General features: G+C 47.4%; 1 protein-coding gene across 1 annotated transcript in view; it reads right to left on the bottom strand.

Moving 5' to 3' along the window:
• Positions 1–19,234, bottom strand: part of LOC149446172 (phospholipase A and acyltransferase 4-like) — a 37,261-nt gene that overhangs the window by 7,888 nt on the left and 10,139 nt on the right. The window contains exon 4 of the mRNA XM_089652789.1: positions 12,545–12,804. Coding sequence (XP_089508915.1) covers positions 12,545–12,804 — 260 coding nt within the window. The remainder of the gene's footprint in view (positions 1–12,544; positions 12,805–19,234) is intronic.

A 19,234-nucleotide genomic window follows, 5' to 3' on the forward strand; every position in this document is an offset into this window, starting at 1 on the left:
CTCCGCCACAGAGTCTCCCACCAATTTTAGCTCTTACAAGGCTATTTCCACCTTGTCTCTCTCCACTTCCTCCAGGATTTCTTTAATATTACCTGTCCAAACTCCATATTGCTCTGTCTACCACTGCAAATGTTATAGCTGCTCTGCAGGCAGCGGCAGATGCTACAATACATAAGAGCACTTCAGATCTGGGTCTAACTTTTTGGACTAGAGCGTCCTAGAATGTAACAGCAAAGTGATGTGTCTTGTCAGTTGCATCAATGATGCATCCAACATCTGAGGCGACAGCAGCAGATTGACCTTTGGCTCTTTCATGGGATACCAGTTTGACAACCTGTTTATACAGGCCTTTTTCCCTGGCCCCTGTCATTCTTCCTGGGTTAACTCCTCCAGTCTTCAATGAAAGGAAATGAGACTGGATCTCTCTTTTTACTGTTTTTCTCTTCTCTCTTTTCCTTTTTCCTCTTTTCATTTTATTATTAGTACACAGAGTACTTGTGTAGCAGGGCCATTGCTGTTTCCCTTTTAAGACTACATGTTGTCAGAAAGGGTTTGATTGGCTCAGCTTTCAGCAGTACTGGAGTGTTTGTGGGAATTGCAGTTTTATTACAGAAACAGACAATGTAACTTTATACTGCACAGGACTACAGGACCAGGATGCTTTGTAAGGAGGGAGAGGAGAGCCACGTGTGCCTTTGCAAAGGACGTGTGGGCACGACTCCTCGCTCTAACACCGATAATGGGGCACTATTCCTCCCACTAACACTAATGATGGGGCACTATTCCTCCTACTGACACCAATGATGGGGCACTATTACTCGCTCTGACACCAATGATGGGGCACGATTCCTCGCTCTGACACCAATGATGGGGCACGATTCCTCGCTCTGACACCAATGATGGGGCACTATTACTCGCTCTGACACCAATGATGGGGCACGATTCCTCGCTCTGACACCAATGATGGGGCACGATTCCTCGCTCTGACACCAATGATGGGGCACTATTCCTCCTACTGACACCAATGATGGGGCACTATTCCTCGCTCTGACACCAATGATGGGGCACTATTCCTCCCACTGACACTAATGATGGGGCACTATTCCTCACACACTGACACTAATGATGGGGCACCATCATTGGTGTCAATGGGAGGAATAGTGCCCCATCATTGGTGTCAGTGGGAGGAATAGTGCCCCATCATTGGTGTCAGAGCGAGGAATCGTGCCCCATCATTGCTATCAGAGCGAGGAATCGTGCCCCATCATTGGTGTCAGAGCGAGGAATTGTGCCCCATCATTGGTGTCAGAGCGAGGAATCGTGCCCCATCATTGGTGTCAGAGCGAGGAATCGTGCCCCATCATTGGAATACCATACCATATTGAAATCAAATTTTATGTTTTTTTAATTTTTATTTGGTGTGCCTTGGAAGAGGGGTAGTCTTTAGAGATGAGTGAATCAAAGTATCCGAAGTGGAATTCGAGTCGAATATCGGAAAAATTTCGATTCGCGCCGAATCCGAAAAATAGCCTAATTCGGACGCGCGAATCGAAATTTTTCCAAAAATGGCGGCTGACATGTGCGGCGACGGAGCGGGGATGTCTGGGAAGGCGCGCAGACAAGGCACGCTGACCCATAATGCATTCCTCAACGACATGTGATCGCATCAGCCAATCAGCAGCCAGCCAGCTAGCACTGTGTAATGGTCGAGCTATAAATAGCGGCCATTTTGGAATTCTTCATTTGCCTGCAGTCATTGAACAGAGGCAGACCGCTCTGTATTAGGGACAGGGACAGAGTTAGGGCCACAGAAACGATACTTGGGGACAGAGAAACGATACTTAGGGACAGAGAACTATTACTCAGGGACACAGATTTGTTAATTAGGGCCACAGAATCGTTACTTAGGGACAAAGAAACGCTAGTTAGGGACACAGAATTCATACTCAGGGACAGACAGAATTGTTACTGAGTGCCAGAGAATTGTTACTTAGGGCCACAGAAACGTTATTAGGGCCACAGAATTGTTACTCAGGGACAGACAGAATTGTTACTGAGTGCCAGAGAATTGTTACTTAGGGCCACAGAAACGTTATTAGGGCCACAGAATTGTTACTCAGGGACAGACAGAATTGTTACTGAGTGCCAGATAATTGTTACTTAGGGCCACAGAAACGTTATTAGGGCCACAGAATTGTTACTCAGGGACAGACAGCATTGTTACTGAGTGCCAGAGAATTGTTACTTAGGGCCACAGAAACTTTAGTTAGGGCCACAGAATTGTTACTCAGGGACAGACACATAATTGTTACTGAGGGCCACAGAACTGTTACTTAGGGCCACAGAATTGTTACTCGCACAGACACAGAATTGTTACTCGCACAGACACAGAATTGTTACTGAGGGCCACAGAACTGTTACTTAGGGCCACAGAATTGTTACTCGCACAGACACAGAATTGTTACACAGGGACACAGAACTGTTACTGAGGGCCACAGAACCGTTACTTAGGGCCACAGAATTGTTACTCGCACAGACACAGAATTGTTACTCGCACAGACACAGAATTGTTACTCGCACAGACACAGAATTGTTACTCAGGGACACAGAACTGTTACTTAGGGCCACAGAATTGTTACTCGCACAGACACAGAATTCTTACTCGCACAGACACAGAATTGTTACTCAGGGACACAGAACTGTTACTTAGGGCCACAGAACTGTTAGTTAGGGCCACAGAATTGTTACTCGCACAGACACAGAATTGTTACTGAGGGCCACAGAACTGTTACTTGGGGCCACAGAAACGTTAATCAGGGACACAGAATTGTTACTGAGGGCCACAGAACTGTTACTTAGGGCCACAGAATTGTTACTCGCACAGACACAGAATTGTTACTCGCACAGACACAGAATTGTTACTGAGGGCCACAGAACTGTTACTTAGGGCCAGAGAATTGTTACTCGCACAGACACAGAATTGTTACACAGGGACACAGAGCTGTTACTGAGGGCCACAGAACCGTTACTTAGGGCCACAGAATTGTTACTCGCACAGACACAGAATTGTTACTCGCACAGACACAGAATTGTTACTCGCACAGACACAGAATTGTTACTCGCACAGACACAGAATTGTTACTCAGGGACACAGAACTGTTACTGAGGGCCACAGAACTGTTACTTAGGGCCACAGAATTGTTACTCGCACAGACACAGAATTGTTACTCGCACAGACACAGAATTGTTACTCAGGGACACAGAACTGTTACTTAGGGCCACAGAACTGTTAGTTAGGGCCACAGAATTGTTACTCGCACAGACACAGAATTGTTACTGAGGGCCACAGAACTGTTACTTGGGGCCACAGAAACGTTAATCAGGGACACAGAATTGTTACTGAGGGCCACAGAACTGTTAGGGCCACAGAATTGTTACTCGCACAGACACAGAATTGTTACTCGCACAGACACAGAATTGTTACTGAGGGCCACAGAACTGTTACTTGGGGCCACAGAAACGTTAATCAGGGACACAGAATTGTTACTGAGGGCCACAGAACTGTTACTTAGGGCCACAGAATTGTTACTCGCACAGACACAGAATTCTTACTCGCACAGACACAGAATTGTTACTCAGGGACACAGAACTGTTACTGAGGGCCACAGAACTGTTACTTAGGGCCACAGAATTGTTACTCGCACAGACACAGAATTCTTACTCGCACAGACACAGAATTGTTACTCAGGGACACAGAACTGTTACTGAGGGCCACAGAACTGTTACTTAGGGCCACAGAATTGTTACTCGCACAGACACAGAATTGTTACTCGCACAGACACAGAATTGTTACTGAGGGCCACAGAACTGTTACTTGGGGCCACAGAAACGTTAATCAGGGACACAGAATTGTTACTGAGGGCCACAGAACTGTTACTTAGGGCCACAGAATTGTTACTCGCACAGACACAGAATTGTTACTCGCACAGACACAGAATTGTTACTGAGGGCCACAGAACTGTTACTTGGGGCCACAGAAACGTTAATCAGGGACACAGAATTGTTACTGAGGGCCACAGAACTGTTACTTAGGGCCACAAAATTGTTACTCGCACAGACACAGAATTGTTACTCGCACAGACACAGAATTGTTACTGAGGGCCACAGAACTGTTACTTGGGGCCACAGAATTGTTACTCGCACAGACACAGAATTGTTACTCGCACAGACACAGAACTGTTACTGAGGGCCACAGAACTGTTACTTGGGGCCACAGAAACGTTAATCAGGGACACAGAATTGTTACTGAGGGCCACAGAACTGTTAGGGCCACAGAATTGTTACTCGCACAGACACAGAATTGTTACTCGCACAGACACAGAATTGTTACTGAGGGCCACAGAACTGTTACTTGGGGCCACAGAAACGTTAATCAGGGACACAGAATTGTTACTGAGGGCCACAGAACTGTTACTTAGGGCCACAGAATTGTTACTCGCACAGACACAGAATTGTTACTCGCACAGACACAGAATTGTTACTGAGGGCCACAGAACTGTTACTTGGGGCCACAGAAACGTTAATCAGGGACACAGAATTGTTACTGAGGGCCACAGAACTGTTACTTAGGGCCACAGAATTGTTACTCGCACAGACACAGAATTGTTACTCGCACAGACACAGAATTGTTACTGAGGGCCACAGAACTGTTACTTAGGGCCACAGAATTGTTACTCGGACAGACACAGAATTGTTACTCAGGGACACATAATTGTTACTCAGGGACACATAATCGTTTAATTAAAGAGTATGTCAGACAACATGCAGAGGAGTGGCAGAGGAGGCAATGTTTTAGGAGCGAGCAGACGTGGCAGCAGAGGAAGGGGTCGAGGCAGCAGTATTCGCAGCCAGAGGCCAGTGCTCCCGGTGTCATCCAGCGGTCGTGTCTCCACCGACAACCCTGCCGTCATTGATTGGTTGGCTCGGTCGTCTTCCTCTTCCCAGGTCACCTCTGACACCTACAGCCAACGGTCGGTGGGTACGTCAGACACAACCGTTAGTTGGCATGGCCCGGGAGCAAGCCCACTGAAATCACGTGTCCTCTACCTGCCCCTGTCCTTTGCTGTTCCCTCACCAAGCGAAGTATCGCATGCTGTGGGCTCAGCCCCACTGTACAGTGAGGAAGAGTTAACAGAGGGCGGTCAGGAACGGGGGGAGACATCGGCCTTTTCAGCAGCCAGGCGAAGAAGTACTGGCGAGGAGAGTGGCTCTGTAGCCGGTCTAGAGACAGGTCTGTCTCCTGACCCAGACGCAGCCGAGGGGGCTAGTAGTGAGGCGGAGACCGTACTTGATGATGAGGAGGTTGATCGCACTTGGCTGCCTCGTCGTCATCAGGCAATTTCTTCCGCATCATCAGGAGAAGAGGGTGCCAGCTTGGCAGCGAGCGAAACAGTCGGTGGGTTGCCCAGGAGGCAGCAGGGTCGCATCAGTGTCAGTGGATCCAAACGTCCACGGAGTAGAGCACCAGCTCCACTGCAGCCTACCACCACGGCCAGTAGTGGTGCCGGTGCGCACGGAGGAAGTAGCAGTCAGCCAGTGAGGAGTAGCGGGGGCAAAGTTTCCTACTCGGCGGTGTGGCAATTTTTCGTCAAGCCGCCCGAGGAAGTAAACGTAGCCGTATGTCGACTATGTGGCCAGAAATGCAAGCGTGGCCAGGGGGCCCATGTTGGGACTACAGCGTTGCGTCAGCATATGCAGCATCACCATTCGGTGGCCTGGGAAAACCGTGATAAAGATACGGCGGTTCTGCCTGCCCCAGCCCCCGCTCCATCACCCGCTCCGTTACTTGCTCCGTCACCCGACGTCGTCAATCACCCTCTATCAGCCAGTCAAGGCTCCAACACCTCTGCTGAGGGGAGTTGTCGCTCGTTGGCATCTTCCGCTCGTTCAGATGCTCCTTCTCCTGCTACTCCTCTTCTCGGATTCCGTCAACAGTCTTTCTTGGAATCCGTTTCCAAGAGACAACAGTTTACGAGCACGCACCCGACGGTGCAAAAGCTGAACGTCCTCCTGTCCAAGTTGCTGGTGCTGCAGTCCCTCCCTTTCCAACTGGTGGACTCAGCACCTTTCCGAGAAATGATGGCTTGTGCCGCGCCGCGGTGGAGAGTGCCAAGCCATCATTTCTTCGCCATAAAGGCAGTGCCAGCCCTGCATTCACATGTAGAAGAGATGGTGGGCCAGTCTTTGAGCATGTCGGTCTCTGCCAAAGTGCACGGCAGCGCCGACGTGTGGAGCTGTAACTACGGTCAGGGACAGTACATGTCATTTACGGCCCACTGGGTGAACGTGGTGCCGGCACAGCCGCACCAGCAACTTGGACAGGTCACGACGCTTTTGCCTCCACGTTTGCACGTCCTTGGTCCAGCAAACATGTCCGCCTCTACCACCTCTTTTTCCGCCGTGTCCTCAGCCGCCACCCCCGTGCCAAGTCCCATTACCCGACCGGCATATCACATGTGCAGGGCGCAACGGTGTCACGCTGTGCTGCACCTGGTATGCCTTGGCGAACGTAGTCACACAGGGGAGGAACTTCTGAGTGTAATGAACAGAGAAATCGACAGATGGCTGTCTCCGCGCAAACTGAAAATCGGAACCATGTTGACCGACAACGGAAAGAACATGGTGTCTGCTCTGCGTCAAGGAAGGTTGTGCCATGCGCCATGCATGGCTCACGTGTTCAATCTGGTTGTCAAGCGGTTCCTAAAATCCACCATCCCACTGCAAGACATCCTTAAAATGTCACGTAAACTGTGCATGCATTTCAGCCATTCCTACACCGCAAAGAACACCCTCATTGAGCTGCAGCGGCAGAACGGAATTCCACAGCATCGCCTGATCTGCGACGTTGCAACAAGGTGGAATTCAACCCTACACATGTTAGACCGCCTTTACGAGCAGCGAAAGGCCATCACCGATTTCCTGATGTTACAAGCGGATAAAGGTACTCCCCTGTGTAACTTAGATGTCAGCCATTGGCAGCTCATGCGTGACACCTGCCGCTTGCTCAGGCCCTTTGAGGAGGCCACGCTATTCGTGAGTCGGCAGGACTATGGGATGAACGACGTCATTCCTCTGTTGCACGTCCTGGAACAAATGCTGTTAACAATGGCTGGTCAGGGTGCGGTAGACGTGGCGCACAGATCTCAACGCCACATGACCCCTGTGGGGGCAGGACAGGAGGAAGAGGAGGAGGTAGAGGAGGACATTTGTGCTCAGGAATTATTGAGTGAAATGGGTGGTTTTTCCACTCAGCGGACAGGAGTGGAGGAGCAGGAGCATCTGGTAGAGGAGGAGGAGGAGGAGACAGAGGACCCAGACGCACCGTGGCAGTATGCTGTGGAGATGGAGGCAGGGAGTCCCTCGCATTCCTTGGCACAAATGGCCCATAGCATGCTCGGTTGCTTGCGTAGCGACAGCCGAATAATAACCATCAGACAGAGGGATGACTTTTGGCTGTCCACCTTGTTGGACCCTCGCTACCGGTCCAAAATGGTGGCCTTTTTCACACCTGCTGAGAGGGAGGCCAAAATTACGTACTATAAAAACCACCTATGTAGTCAGTTGGTCTCTGCCTTTGTGCGCCAACGTCCATCCTCAGACACTGTGGGCCCTGTGCGCTCGCGTTCCGCTGCCATGGCAGCAGGGGAGGGGTGGGGTGGTAGGAGCAGTGGCAGCTCCACCAGCAGCGGCTGCCTCAGTCTGCAGTCGATGATGAGTAGCTTTCTTCACCAGCGCAGTGAGGAAACTACTAACCAGCCGCAGCAGCAGCAGCAGCATCAGGTGGACCTGGAGCAGGAGCTCAAACAACAGGCTTGGGCCTACTTGGACAGCACCCTGCCAACCGAGGTAGACAATCCCCTTGACTACTGGGCAACGAAACTTGACCTTTGGCCCCAACTAGCTGAATTTGCCCTTGAAAGGCTGTCATGCCCGGCCAGTAGCGTGGCATCGGAGGGCGTGTTTAGTGCGGCAGGAGGTATTGTAACTCCACGGAGGACACGACTGTCCACCCAAAGTGTGGAGAGACTCACGTTTGTGAAAATGAATCAGGCGTGGATTAGTCTGGATTTCAAACCACCAGTTCCTGACACAACTGACTAAATCCGCCATGAATCATGCCTCAAACATGTGCCACTTTCAGGTCTCCTCACACACTGCTGTTGTGTTGAATTTTTTGACATAGGGTGCTGGCAGATAACGGGCCTCCCATAGCTGCTGCCAGGCCCCTAATCTGCCATAGGCCCCTATATACCGCCTCCTCATGCTGCTGCTAGGTCCAGAGTCTCTCATGGGTCCCTGTACGGCCTCCCATTGCTGCTGTCTCCATCGCCACACTCTGCCATGTGCCACATTCAGGTCTCTTCACACTGCTGGTGTGTTGAATTTTTTGACACAGGGTGCTGGCAGATTACGGGCCTCCCATAGCTGCTGCCAGGCCCCTAATCTGCCATGGGCCCCTATATACCGCCTCCTCATGCTGCTGCCAGTTCCAGAGTCTCTCATGGGTCCCTATACGGCCTCCCATTGCTGCTGTCTCCATCGCCACACTCTGCCATGTGCCACTTTCAGGTCTCCTCACACACTGCTGGTGTGTTGAATTTTTTGACATAGGGTGCTGGCAGATTACGGGCCTCCCATAGCTGCTGCCAGGCCCCTAATCTGCCATGGGCCCCTATATACCGCCTCCTCATGCTGCTGCCAGGTCCAGAGTCTCTCATGGGTCCCTGTACGGCCTCCTATTGCTGCTGTCTCCATCGCCACACTCTGCCATGTGCCACTTTCAGGTCTCCTCACACACTGCTGGTGTGTAGAATTTTTTGACATAGGGTGCTGGCAGATTACGGGCCTCCCATTGCTACTGCCAGGCCCCTAATCTGCCATAGGCCCCTATATACCGCCTCCTCATGCTGCTGCCAGGTCCAGAGTCTCTCATGGGTCCCTGTACGGCCTCCTATTGCTGCTGTCTCCATCGCCACACTCTGCCATGTGCCACTTTCAGGTCTCCTCACACACTGCTGGTGTGTAGAATTTTTTGACATAGGGTGCTGGCAGATTACGGGCCTCCCATTGCTGCTGCCAGGCCCCTAATCTGCCATAGGCCCCTATATACCGCCTCCTCATGCTGCTGCCAAGTCCAGAGTCTCTCATGGGTCCCTGTACGGCCTCCCATTGCTGCTGTCTCCATCGCCACACTCTGCCATGTGCCACTTTCAGGTCTCCTCACACACTGCTGGTGTGTAGAATTTTTTGACATAGGGTGCTGGCAGATTACGGGCCTCCCATTGCTACTGCCAGGCCCCTAATCTGCCATAGGCCCCTATATACCGCCTCCTCATGCTGCTGCCAAGTCCAGAGTCTCTCATGGGTCCCTGTACGGCCTCCCATTGCTGCTGTCTCCATCGCCACACTCTGCCATGTGCCACTTTCAGGTCTCCTCACACACTGCTGGTGTGTAGAATTTTTTGACATAGGGTGCTGGCAGATTACGGGCCTCCCATTGCTGCTGCCAGGCCCCTAATCTGCCATGGGCCCCCGTACCGACTCCTCATGCTCTGACGTTGCAACAAGGTGGAATTCAACCCTACATATGTTAGACTGCCTTTACGAACAGCGAAAGGCCATCACAGATTTCCTGATGTTAAAAGCGGATAAAGGTACTCCCTGTGTAACTTAGATGTCAGCCATTGGCAGCTCATGCGTGACACCTGCGCTTGCTCAGGCCCTTTGAGGAGGCCACGCTATTCGTGAGTCGGCAGGACTATGGGATGAACGACGTCATTCCTCTGTTGCACGTCCTGGAACAAATGCTGTTAACAATGGCTGGTCAGGGTGCGGTAGACGTGGCGCACAGATCTCAACGCCACATGACCCCTGTGGGGGCAGGACAGGAAGAAGAGGAGGAGGTAGAGGAGGACATTGGTGCTCAGGAATTATTGAGTGAAATGGGTGGTTTTTCCACTCAGCGGACAGGAGTGGAGGAGCAGGAGCATCTGGTAGAGGAGGAGGAGGAGGAGACAGAGGACCCAGACGCACCGTGGCAGTATGCTGTGGAGATGGAGGTAGGGAGTCCCTCGCATTCCTTGGCACAAATGGCCCATAGCATGCTCGCTTGCTTGCGTAGCGACAGCCGAATAATAACCATCAGACAGAGGGATGACTTTTGGCTGTCCACCTTGTTGGACCCTCGCTACCGTTCAAAAATGGTGGCCTTTTTCACACCTGCTGAGAGGGAGGCCAAAATAACGTACTATAAAAACCACCTATGTAGTCAGCTGGTCTCTGCCTTTCTGCGCCAACGTCCATCCTCAGACACTGTGGGCCCTGTGCGCTCGCGTTCCGCTGCCATGGCAGCAGGGGAGGGGTGGGGTGGTAGGAGCAGTGGCAGCTCCACCAGCAGCGGCTGCCTCAGTCTGCAGTCGATGATGAGTAGCTTTCTTCACCAGCGCAGTGAGGAAACTACTAACCAGCCGCAGCAGCAGCAGCATCAGGTGGACCTGGAGCAGGACCTCAAACAACAGGCTTAGGCCTACTTGGACAGCACCCTGCCAATCGAGGTAGACAATCCCCTTGACTACTGGGCAACGAAACTTGACCTTTGACCCCAACTAGCTGAATTTGCCCTTGAAAGGCTGTCATGCCCGGCCAGTAGCGTGGCATCGGAGCGCGTGTTTAGTGCGGCAGGAGGTATTGCAACTCCGCGGAGGACACGACTGTCCACCCAAAGTGTGGAGAGACTCACGTTTGTGAAAATGAATCAGGCGTGGATTAGTCTGGATTTCAAACCACTAGTTCCTGACACAACTGACTAAATCCGCCATGAATCATGCCCCAAACATGTGCCACTTTCAGGTCTCCTCACACACTGCTTGTGTTTTCAATTTTTTGACATAGGGTGCTGGCAGATTACGGGCCTCCCATAGCTGCTGCCAGGCCCCTAATCTGCCATGGGCCCCTATATACCGCCTCCTCATGCTGCTGCCAGGTCCAGAGTGTCTCATGCCATGTGCCACTTTCAGGTCTCCTCACACACTGCTGGTGTGTTCAATTTTTTGTCATAGGGTGCTGGCAGATTACGGGCCTCCTATAGCTGCTGCCAGGCCCCTAATCTGCCATGGGCCCCTATACCGCCTCCTCATGCTGCTGCCAGGTCCACAGTCTCTCATGGGTCCCTGTACGGCCTCCCATTGCTGCTGTCTCCATCGCCACACTCTGCCATGTGCCACTTTCAGGTCTCCTCACACACTGCTGGTGTGTTCCATTTTTTGTCATAGGGTGCTGGCAGATTACGGGCCTCCCATTGCTGCTGCCAGGCCTGTAATCTGCCATGGGCCCCCGTACCGCCTGGTCACGCTGCTGCTGGGTCCACAGTGTGACATGGGTCCTTGTACCGCCTCCCATTGCTCCCACTGCATGTGCCACTTTCAGGTCTCCTCACACTCCTGCTGGTTTCCATTTTGTCATAGGTTGCTGTATGGCCTCCCATTGCTGCTGCCTCCACCGCCACACTGTGGCTCCAAACACTGGTTTTGGCCCCGTGACTGCCCAAATGAGTGAAGTGTGCGGTGATTCTAAGATCGACGGCACTCATCTGCATGTCATACTGAGTGACAGTATTATTTCTCTTCCCCAGCAGACTCCAAGGGCATTTAAATTAAAGGTACAGTGTTCTGCACTAATATTAAGTCTCTCTGAAGCCTAGAAACACGCTTTTTTAAGTTAAATTCACAGCGAATTTATTCGACTCGAATCGAATATTGTCCACGAATTCGCCGAATCAGTCGAATCGAATTTTTCATTTCTTCGCTCATCTCTAGTAGTCTTATATGGCGAATATAGCCCAAACCCTATATTTTAACAGGAAAAGTAGGGGGTCATCTTATACGCCGGAAAATACGGTATATACAGCTTTTTTCAAGATGTATTTGCCTTCTGTGTAAGGATATTGTTACCCACCATTCCATTGTCTTTGTCTATTATAACATTCTTTTTTTCACATGGCAATGCAACTTCAGTGTAATTTACTTTCTTTACTCATGTTGCTACAGAGTGCTATGTACGCTGTGTATGTTTTGGAAAATCTTTAATAAAAAGTTATTTATAAAATATACAAATTTAATGAAATGACCCAAACCTTCATATTGTAGTGCATCTAAAGAATTATTAATAGGATTGCTTAAACTTTACCTATAATATACTGATTTCTATTTCTATTTTCTTAGGGGTTTGCCTATATGGCTAGAGTACCTGGCCTAACAAGGCTAAGCTGGCGGCTGGACAGAATGATTTTTTATCATCTTACCACAGTTCCAGCATGTGTTCGTTTTTTATACACTTCATTCATAAAAGGGTTTCAGGAATGGTAGGCATGATAAATATGGAATAATGAGCATGAGCATGGTGGAATACAGCTCTGCTATGGACTTTATACATAGTAGCTGAACTATAAACAGTAATAATGTCTAGTTGTCAGTGATTCATACAGTACCTGATCAGAGAATTCTTCTCCATATCTCAGATTAGTTGCAAAGTGTTCACAGTTGGCGCTAGTGAGGGAATACTCCATTTTTCTCCCTTCTTCTTTTAATGCCGCGTTAACAATTTTTCCAGCTGGATAAGGGGAGCGTTTGCTGTCATACTTGTTATTCACTCTATACTTGCATCCGCAGGCGGCAAACTCCAAACGATCCTTTTTCACCACAGCTGTTCCTTTTAATGCAGAAGATGCGGTGGAGCAGCCTGCTTGATCTGAATAGAAGGGGTAGAGGAGATATGTAAGTTGTGGAGCAGATGGAGTTAGTAAGTTTAGCACTCCTACCTACTTTGGTTTATGGATAAAAGGGCTTTCTGTAGAATTTAGGAGCCATGTAAAGACCATTGAAACCAAAGAAACTTCATCAACTCCCCCTCCCCCCAACTTTTTTTTCATCCAGTCTTACCAGTTGTGCAGGGTTTTCTTCGGGGCATTGTCCTGCTGCTTCACTGCTACAGGCTAAGTCTTGCACTACCATCTTTCCTTCCTATATCATCAGCTTGGTGTCATTTTTTCAGCCAGTGAAAAGTTGTTCAGTAAAAATGATCCAGGCTAGTCTACAGATGCCCAATAGCTTTTCAGGTAGTGAGTATCTATTTACTCAACACAACCTCAATTTTTCCTTTTTACCTCAAAAATTGGGTATAATATTGTGTTCGTCTGCACTAAAATTCATTTTAGTGTATTTTTTTTAATGAAAATATGTGTTTGATAAATAGCTGTGCGAATATTGTTTGATATGAAAAAGAGCAACTGCTTCCATTTTGTTCTCCAGTACCCTGCTTTCAGAAAACATATAATGTTAGGGGGTTCCAAGTAATTTTTATTGTCAAAAAAATGCTGATTTTACTTGCATGAAATGGTGACATTTTGCCAAAACCTCACAATTTGTGATAACATTTCATTCATCCTAATAACTACAGTGTATCCTTGCACAACAGACTTGCTATTTGTATGCTTACTCCATATGACCAATTTACTCTTAACTGCCTTATCTTAAAACTTTAGTAACTAAAGCTGCCCATACATTATACAATTTTCTTGTTCAATTTCCTTTAGATTTACCTTCAACAATATAGTGCAAAGGCCGGCCTGATTGCATACAAATTGAAAGTGTTTAAGTTTGATCTCATATTATATGGTTTTGGTAAATCTAAAGGAAAATTATACAAGAAAGTTGTATAATGTATGGCCAGCCTTATTAAAACTAACGTAAATACTGCTTCACCTTGTCTGTGTAGGTTCTCATGTAATTTATCACAGTCAGATGGACTTGTTCTGTAATGTATCACGGCCCTTGAAAACCACTTCTTCAGTCCTAATGAGTGTCAGGAACATACCCCATCATTTGGGGCTGCTGTGAGTAATCACAGGGCCCCATACAGACTACATGACAGGTCCCCTACCCCCAAAAAATATCAATTTATATTTTCACTAAAGTTCCACAGTTGCAATGCTATGCTTTGCAGCCATGGCAGAAATTATTCCGTCGCTACTGCTGCCGCCTGACACCCGTTTTTTTTTTTTTTTTTTTACTTTTTACAATTTTACTTTGCAAGACCGCACTGCAACTTGGCTCACAGCTGCAGAGCATCCATATTGAAATTAATAGGGAGTTTGATAGATGAGGCTGCCTGTCAAACTCTGAAGCCTGCGTTTAAAATACTGAAGCTGTGAAGTAAATTTACATGTATACAGCCCTATCTGACTGTATTGTTAGGATTTGGGTGAGCAGCCAGGGATAGTGGTAAATCCACATTTCAGCCGCCCACATTAAAGAGCCTTTAGGCCGCATTCACACTTGGCATTTCCTGAACATGTGACAAAGTATACAGGAAAGTGCATTTTGCACTGCAATTCAAAAACGCACTGCAAATGCGCATAGTGCATTGTGAATGAGCTGCCCTATGTGAGAAAAAAAATGTGAGCAGGAATGAATGTCCCGCTATGCGAAGTGTGAACGGGGCCGTAGGGCTGGCATATAGAAATGGCTGGGCAGAGATGTCTATCAGCTGAAGAGACAGGTGTATTCACTGGCCCCTAGCTCCAGCACTGCAGTGGCTGATGTATTTATACATGTTGATCATATCCCCCCCTTAATCTCCACTTCTCAAGAGAAAATAAATTCAGTTCCTCTAATGTTTCCTATATGGCTGGAGAGTAATCAGAGTCAGGTCAGGAACAAGCCGGGTCAGCAACAAGGAAATCACACAGGAACGAGCAGGAAACGGGGAACAGCTGAAGACCAGTCAGCACTCAGCACAGGCAGAGGCGCATTTTAAATAGTCCGTCTGGCGCCAATCTTCACCATGCGTGTACACGTGCGTGTGCGTGATCCTGCATTTCTGTGCGCATGCACACGTCTATTCACCAGCCGTCTCACGGGAATTCCCTTACACTGTCCAAGGTTTTGCTCACCTCCTCAATAAAAAAAATCAGATTTGTTTGACAACTTTTGTCTTTTATGAATCTATGCTGTCTGTTGCTTACAATATTTTTTTCCAGCAAGAACTCATCTATGTGGTCTTTTATTAAACTCTCCAGTATCTTCCCAACTATAGAAGTTAAACCAACAGGTCTATAATTACTTGGTAAAGATTTTGACCCCTTTTTAAATATTGGCACCACATTGGCCTTACGCCAATCCAGTGGTACTATGCCAGTCATTAAAGAGTCCCTAAAAATTAGAAACAATTGCTTTCAAATGACAGAGCTCAATTCTTTAAGGACCCGTGGGTGTATGCCATCCGGTCCAGGAGCTTTATTCATCTTTATTCTGTCTAAATATCAATTGTGAGCCAATGTGGATCATCTAGAGCTGTGTCAATACCATGCCCATTATGGACAAGAGCTCCCCCATGCTCCTTTGTCTACACAGAGCTGAAGGTATTTAATAAACTTGCCTTCTCTTTGTCCCCAGTCACCCACTCTAGATTATTTTGTAAAGGGCCTACATGCTCAGATCTGACCATTTTACTATTAATATATTTGAAGAATTTCTGGGGGTTTGTCCTGCTATCTTTTGCAATATGTCATTCGTTTTCAATTTTTGTGGCCTTTATTTCCTTTTTGCATATTCTGTTATATTCTTTGTAATATTTAAATGATGATAGTGTTCCTTCATTTTTATATTTAATAAAAGCTTATTATCTATAGCTTTTTTAACTTTGGCCGTAAGCCACATAGGTTTAGCCTTTTAAACCTATTGCCCATGGGAATATATTTTGCAGTGTGTTCACATTTCTGTGTTGTGTTCATTGATGCCAATATTCCCTCCCAGTCTATGTCTTGGAGAGCAGCTCTGAGCCTTCGAAAATTAGCTCTCTTAAAGTTGATCATTTTTATTTTTCCAGTATGTGCGTGTTGTTTACAGCTAACAATAAATAAAATCATCTTATGGTCACTGCTACCCAGATGTTCTTTTATATGGACATTCATAATAAGCTCAGCATGGTTTGAGATAACCAGGTCAAGCAGAGCATCATTACTAGTTGGGGCCTCTATGAACTGTACCATAAATTTGTCCTATAGTAGGTTTATAAATGTTTGCTCTTTAACTGTTCCTGCAGTACCATTACTCCAGTCAATTTCTGGGTAGTTAAAATACCATATTATTATCACTGTCCCAGCCCTTGAAGCTCCTTCGTCCTGTGCAAGGAGATGAGTTTCCACCTCCTCATTAACACTAGAACCCCTTTAACAAACACCAATTATTACCTTTGTAGTACGCACCCCCATGTGCAGTTCCACCCATAATGCTTTAGCCTCATCACACTCTCCATCAACTAGATCCTCTTTCACACTCGCTCTGAGATCACTTCTCACACAGAGGCAGACACCACCGCCTTTCCTTTTTACCCTGTCTCTTCAAAAAAGAACATAACCAGGAATATTAATGGCCCAGTCATGTGAAGAATGAATCCAAGATTCAGCAGTACCAATTTTCTTTCCTTCCACCCATGGTGAAAGGAAAGAAAATTGCATAATCTATGGCCTGCTTAAGAGATAGGCTTGGATAGGCTGTTAAATGTCTTCAACATTACAGAACACGTCCAGTTGAATATGATAAATTACTACTAACATCATCACCGTATTGAGTTATCCATTTGACATTTCACTCTGTAAAGTGAACATATTCTTGTTCTTTAGCATGTCAAACCTAATGTATGTAGAGATAGACCTGAATGTATATTGCTATAGTGCTACAGGACAATTGTCAAAAAATATTATCCATTAATAAATACTTATTTGCATACCAAAAAACATTGGGGTTTATTTACTAAAATTGGAGCATGCAAAATCTGGTGCAGCTTCCAAGTTTTATTGTCAATGCTTAATTGAACAAGCTGAAGTTAAAAGCTGATTGGCCTCCATCAAGGCCGGTACTAGACTTATTTACACCCTAGCCAAGACCAGCTACTTGCACCCCCCCCCCCAAAATAAACTGCAACATTTTTAAAGACAGTAGAAAATATTAAAACAGCCTGTAGCTAGGGTCACACGGTGACCAGCACAAATCCCTTTCCAAATCATTCCTCCTAGAAGAAATCTTACTCCTGTCCCAAATTGCCTCTCTCAGAACAAATTCTCCTTCCTAGAACAAATTTTACTTCTGTGTGCCCCCAAGTTCCCCCACCCAGCACAAACCCCTCCCAAAAAAAAAAAATTATCCTCCTACAACAAATCCTATCCCTGTTATCCCCAAATTCCCCTTTTCCAGTACAAATACCCCTACCTAGAATTAATCATCGTCTCCTTTCCCCCTATTAGCACACTCTTATCCCCAGCACAAATACTTTTACTATGTGCACCCCCAAGGTCCCCAATACAGTCCTCCCCAGTCATCAACACACATCCCTCAGCTGCAGGTCTGCCTCCCAGCTCCTCCGAACTTTGCGGGCAGTCTCCTGGTTCCTCCTCACCTTGCGGACTGTCTCCCGGCTCCTTCTCACCTTATGGGCTGTCTCCTGGATCCTCCTCACCTTGCAGGCTGTCTCCGAGCTCCTCCTCACCTTGCAGGCCATCTCCTGGCTCCTCCTCCTCACCTTGCAGGCTGTCTCCCGGCTCCTCCTCCTCACCTTGCAGGCTGTCTCCCAACTCTTCCTCACCTTGCTGGCTATCTCCTGGCTCCTCCTCACCTTGCAGAATATCTCCTGGCTCCTCCTCACCTTGCAGGATATCTCCTGGCTCCTCTTTAGCTTGCGGGCTGCCAGGCACAGGGACCCACACTAGCGATAGCACTGGCTGTCAGATCGGGACTGTGCAGGGTATGTTTACCCAGCCCCTAACCACATTCTTTGTCTGACAATCTCGATCAGGAGCACTGCAGTGGCACAAGTGTGGAGCTAAAGGAGAGAGATCACAGCCTACTTCCAGCTCTCTCTTCCTTTATAGATTTGGTCTGTCACTTTCTGTGCTAACAGGAGTCACTACTCCTGTCAGCTTGTAGTATCAGGAGCTCTCATCAAGGCACCCCCATCTCCCTTGTCCTGGCCCTGGTTGCTCCATAGACGGCAGTGCGCCCTAGGCAGCTGCCTAGTCTGCCTAGCAGTAGCACCGGCCCTCCATACACAGCTACACCAGCTTTTGCACTCTCCAGTTTGAGTAAATCAACCCCACCATGTCTTTTGGAAACATATTCCAAATCTTAGAAATGATAAAGTGATTTGATTAAAATGACTTCACAAGGTTTACATAACTCCATTCAATTAAATTGGTTGTAAACCCTTACATATCCCCAGTGAAGTGACTGGGATTAGGTAATACACAGAGATGAAACAAAGCCTCCTACATAAGTTGTATCTGTCTATCTGCAGCCTTCTTTACTCTACATCCGTTCAAAGTGCTGAATTTTAAAGCTTGTCTAAAAGTTAAAAAAAAAATGGGGTGGAGAGCTGAAATTACATGCTGCAGAGTTCAGTGAGGAGAGCTCTGAGAAATAATTGGAAGAAAGGGACACCTTCCTACAAACAGCTCACATGAACAGAGCTGAGGCTGTCAATCAGCTGGAGGTCCCTCCTCTGTCATCATTTGTCTTTTGGTGTCAGGAAAACTTGTCAGAAGTGTTTCATGTAGATTGCAGAGGAACTAAGCAGCAGACAGAAATGACACTTCTGCTTTGTTCATATTTTATGTCTGAGATTTACAACCACTTTACTGTAAAATCAAACCTAATAAATCCATGTTCGGTTGCAGATCCAGAGGACAGGTGTTACAAAAGTTGCTAGCAGCTTGACTGGAATTTCAGTTCTTTAGACCTGAGTGAAATACTGACTTATCTACTAGACCTGATTAAAGGTGGTACTACTTCAAAATGTCTGTTTCATTACAGTGTTCATGCAGTGACTTCGGTCCTAGTAGACGGTCACCCCAACATAACTTTACCGAGCATGCAGCTTTATTAGGAAAATACTGTATACACCTTGGAAGATTAGGTTCTAGTCGTCCCATCAAGGCTTCCACACTTTACTACAGGTCATCAAATATGATGAGAGAAGATGGTTTTTAGAACTATGCTCATGTTACAGTTGTGTTCAAAATAATAGCAGTGTGTTGAAAAAAGTGAATAAAACTCAAACTCCTTCTAATAGCTTTTATTTCCATACACACAAATGCATTGGGAACACTACACATTCTATTCCAAAT

The sequence above is a fragment of the Staurois parvus genome, unplaced genomic scaffold, assembly GCF_062004578.1.
Source record: "Staurois parvus isolate SC_StPar_1 unplaced genomic scaffold, SC_StPar_1.0 ptg000694l, whole genome shotgun sequence".
Classification (NCBI taxonomy): domain Eukaryota; kingdom Metazoa; phylum Chordata; class Amphibia; order Anura; family Ranidae; genus Staurois; species Staurois parvus.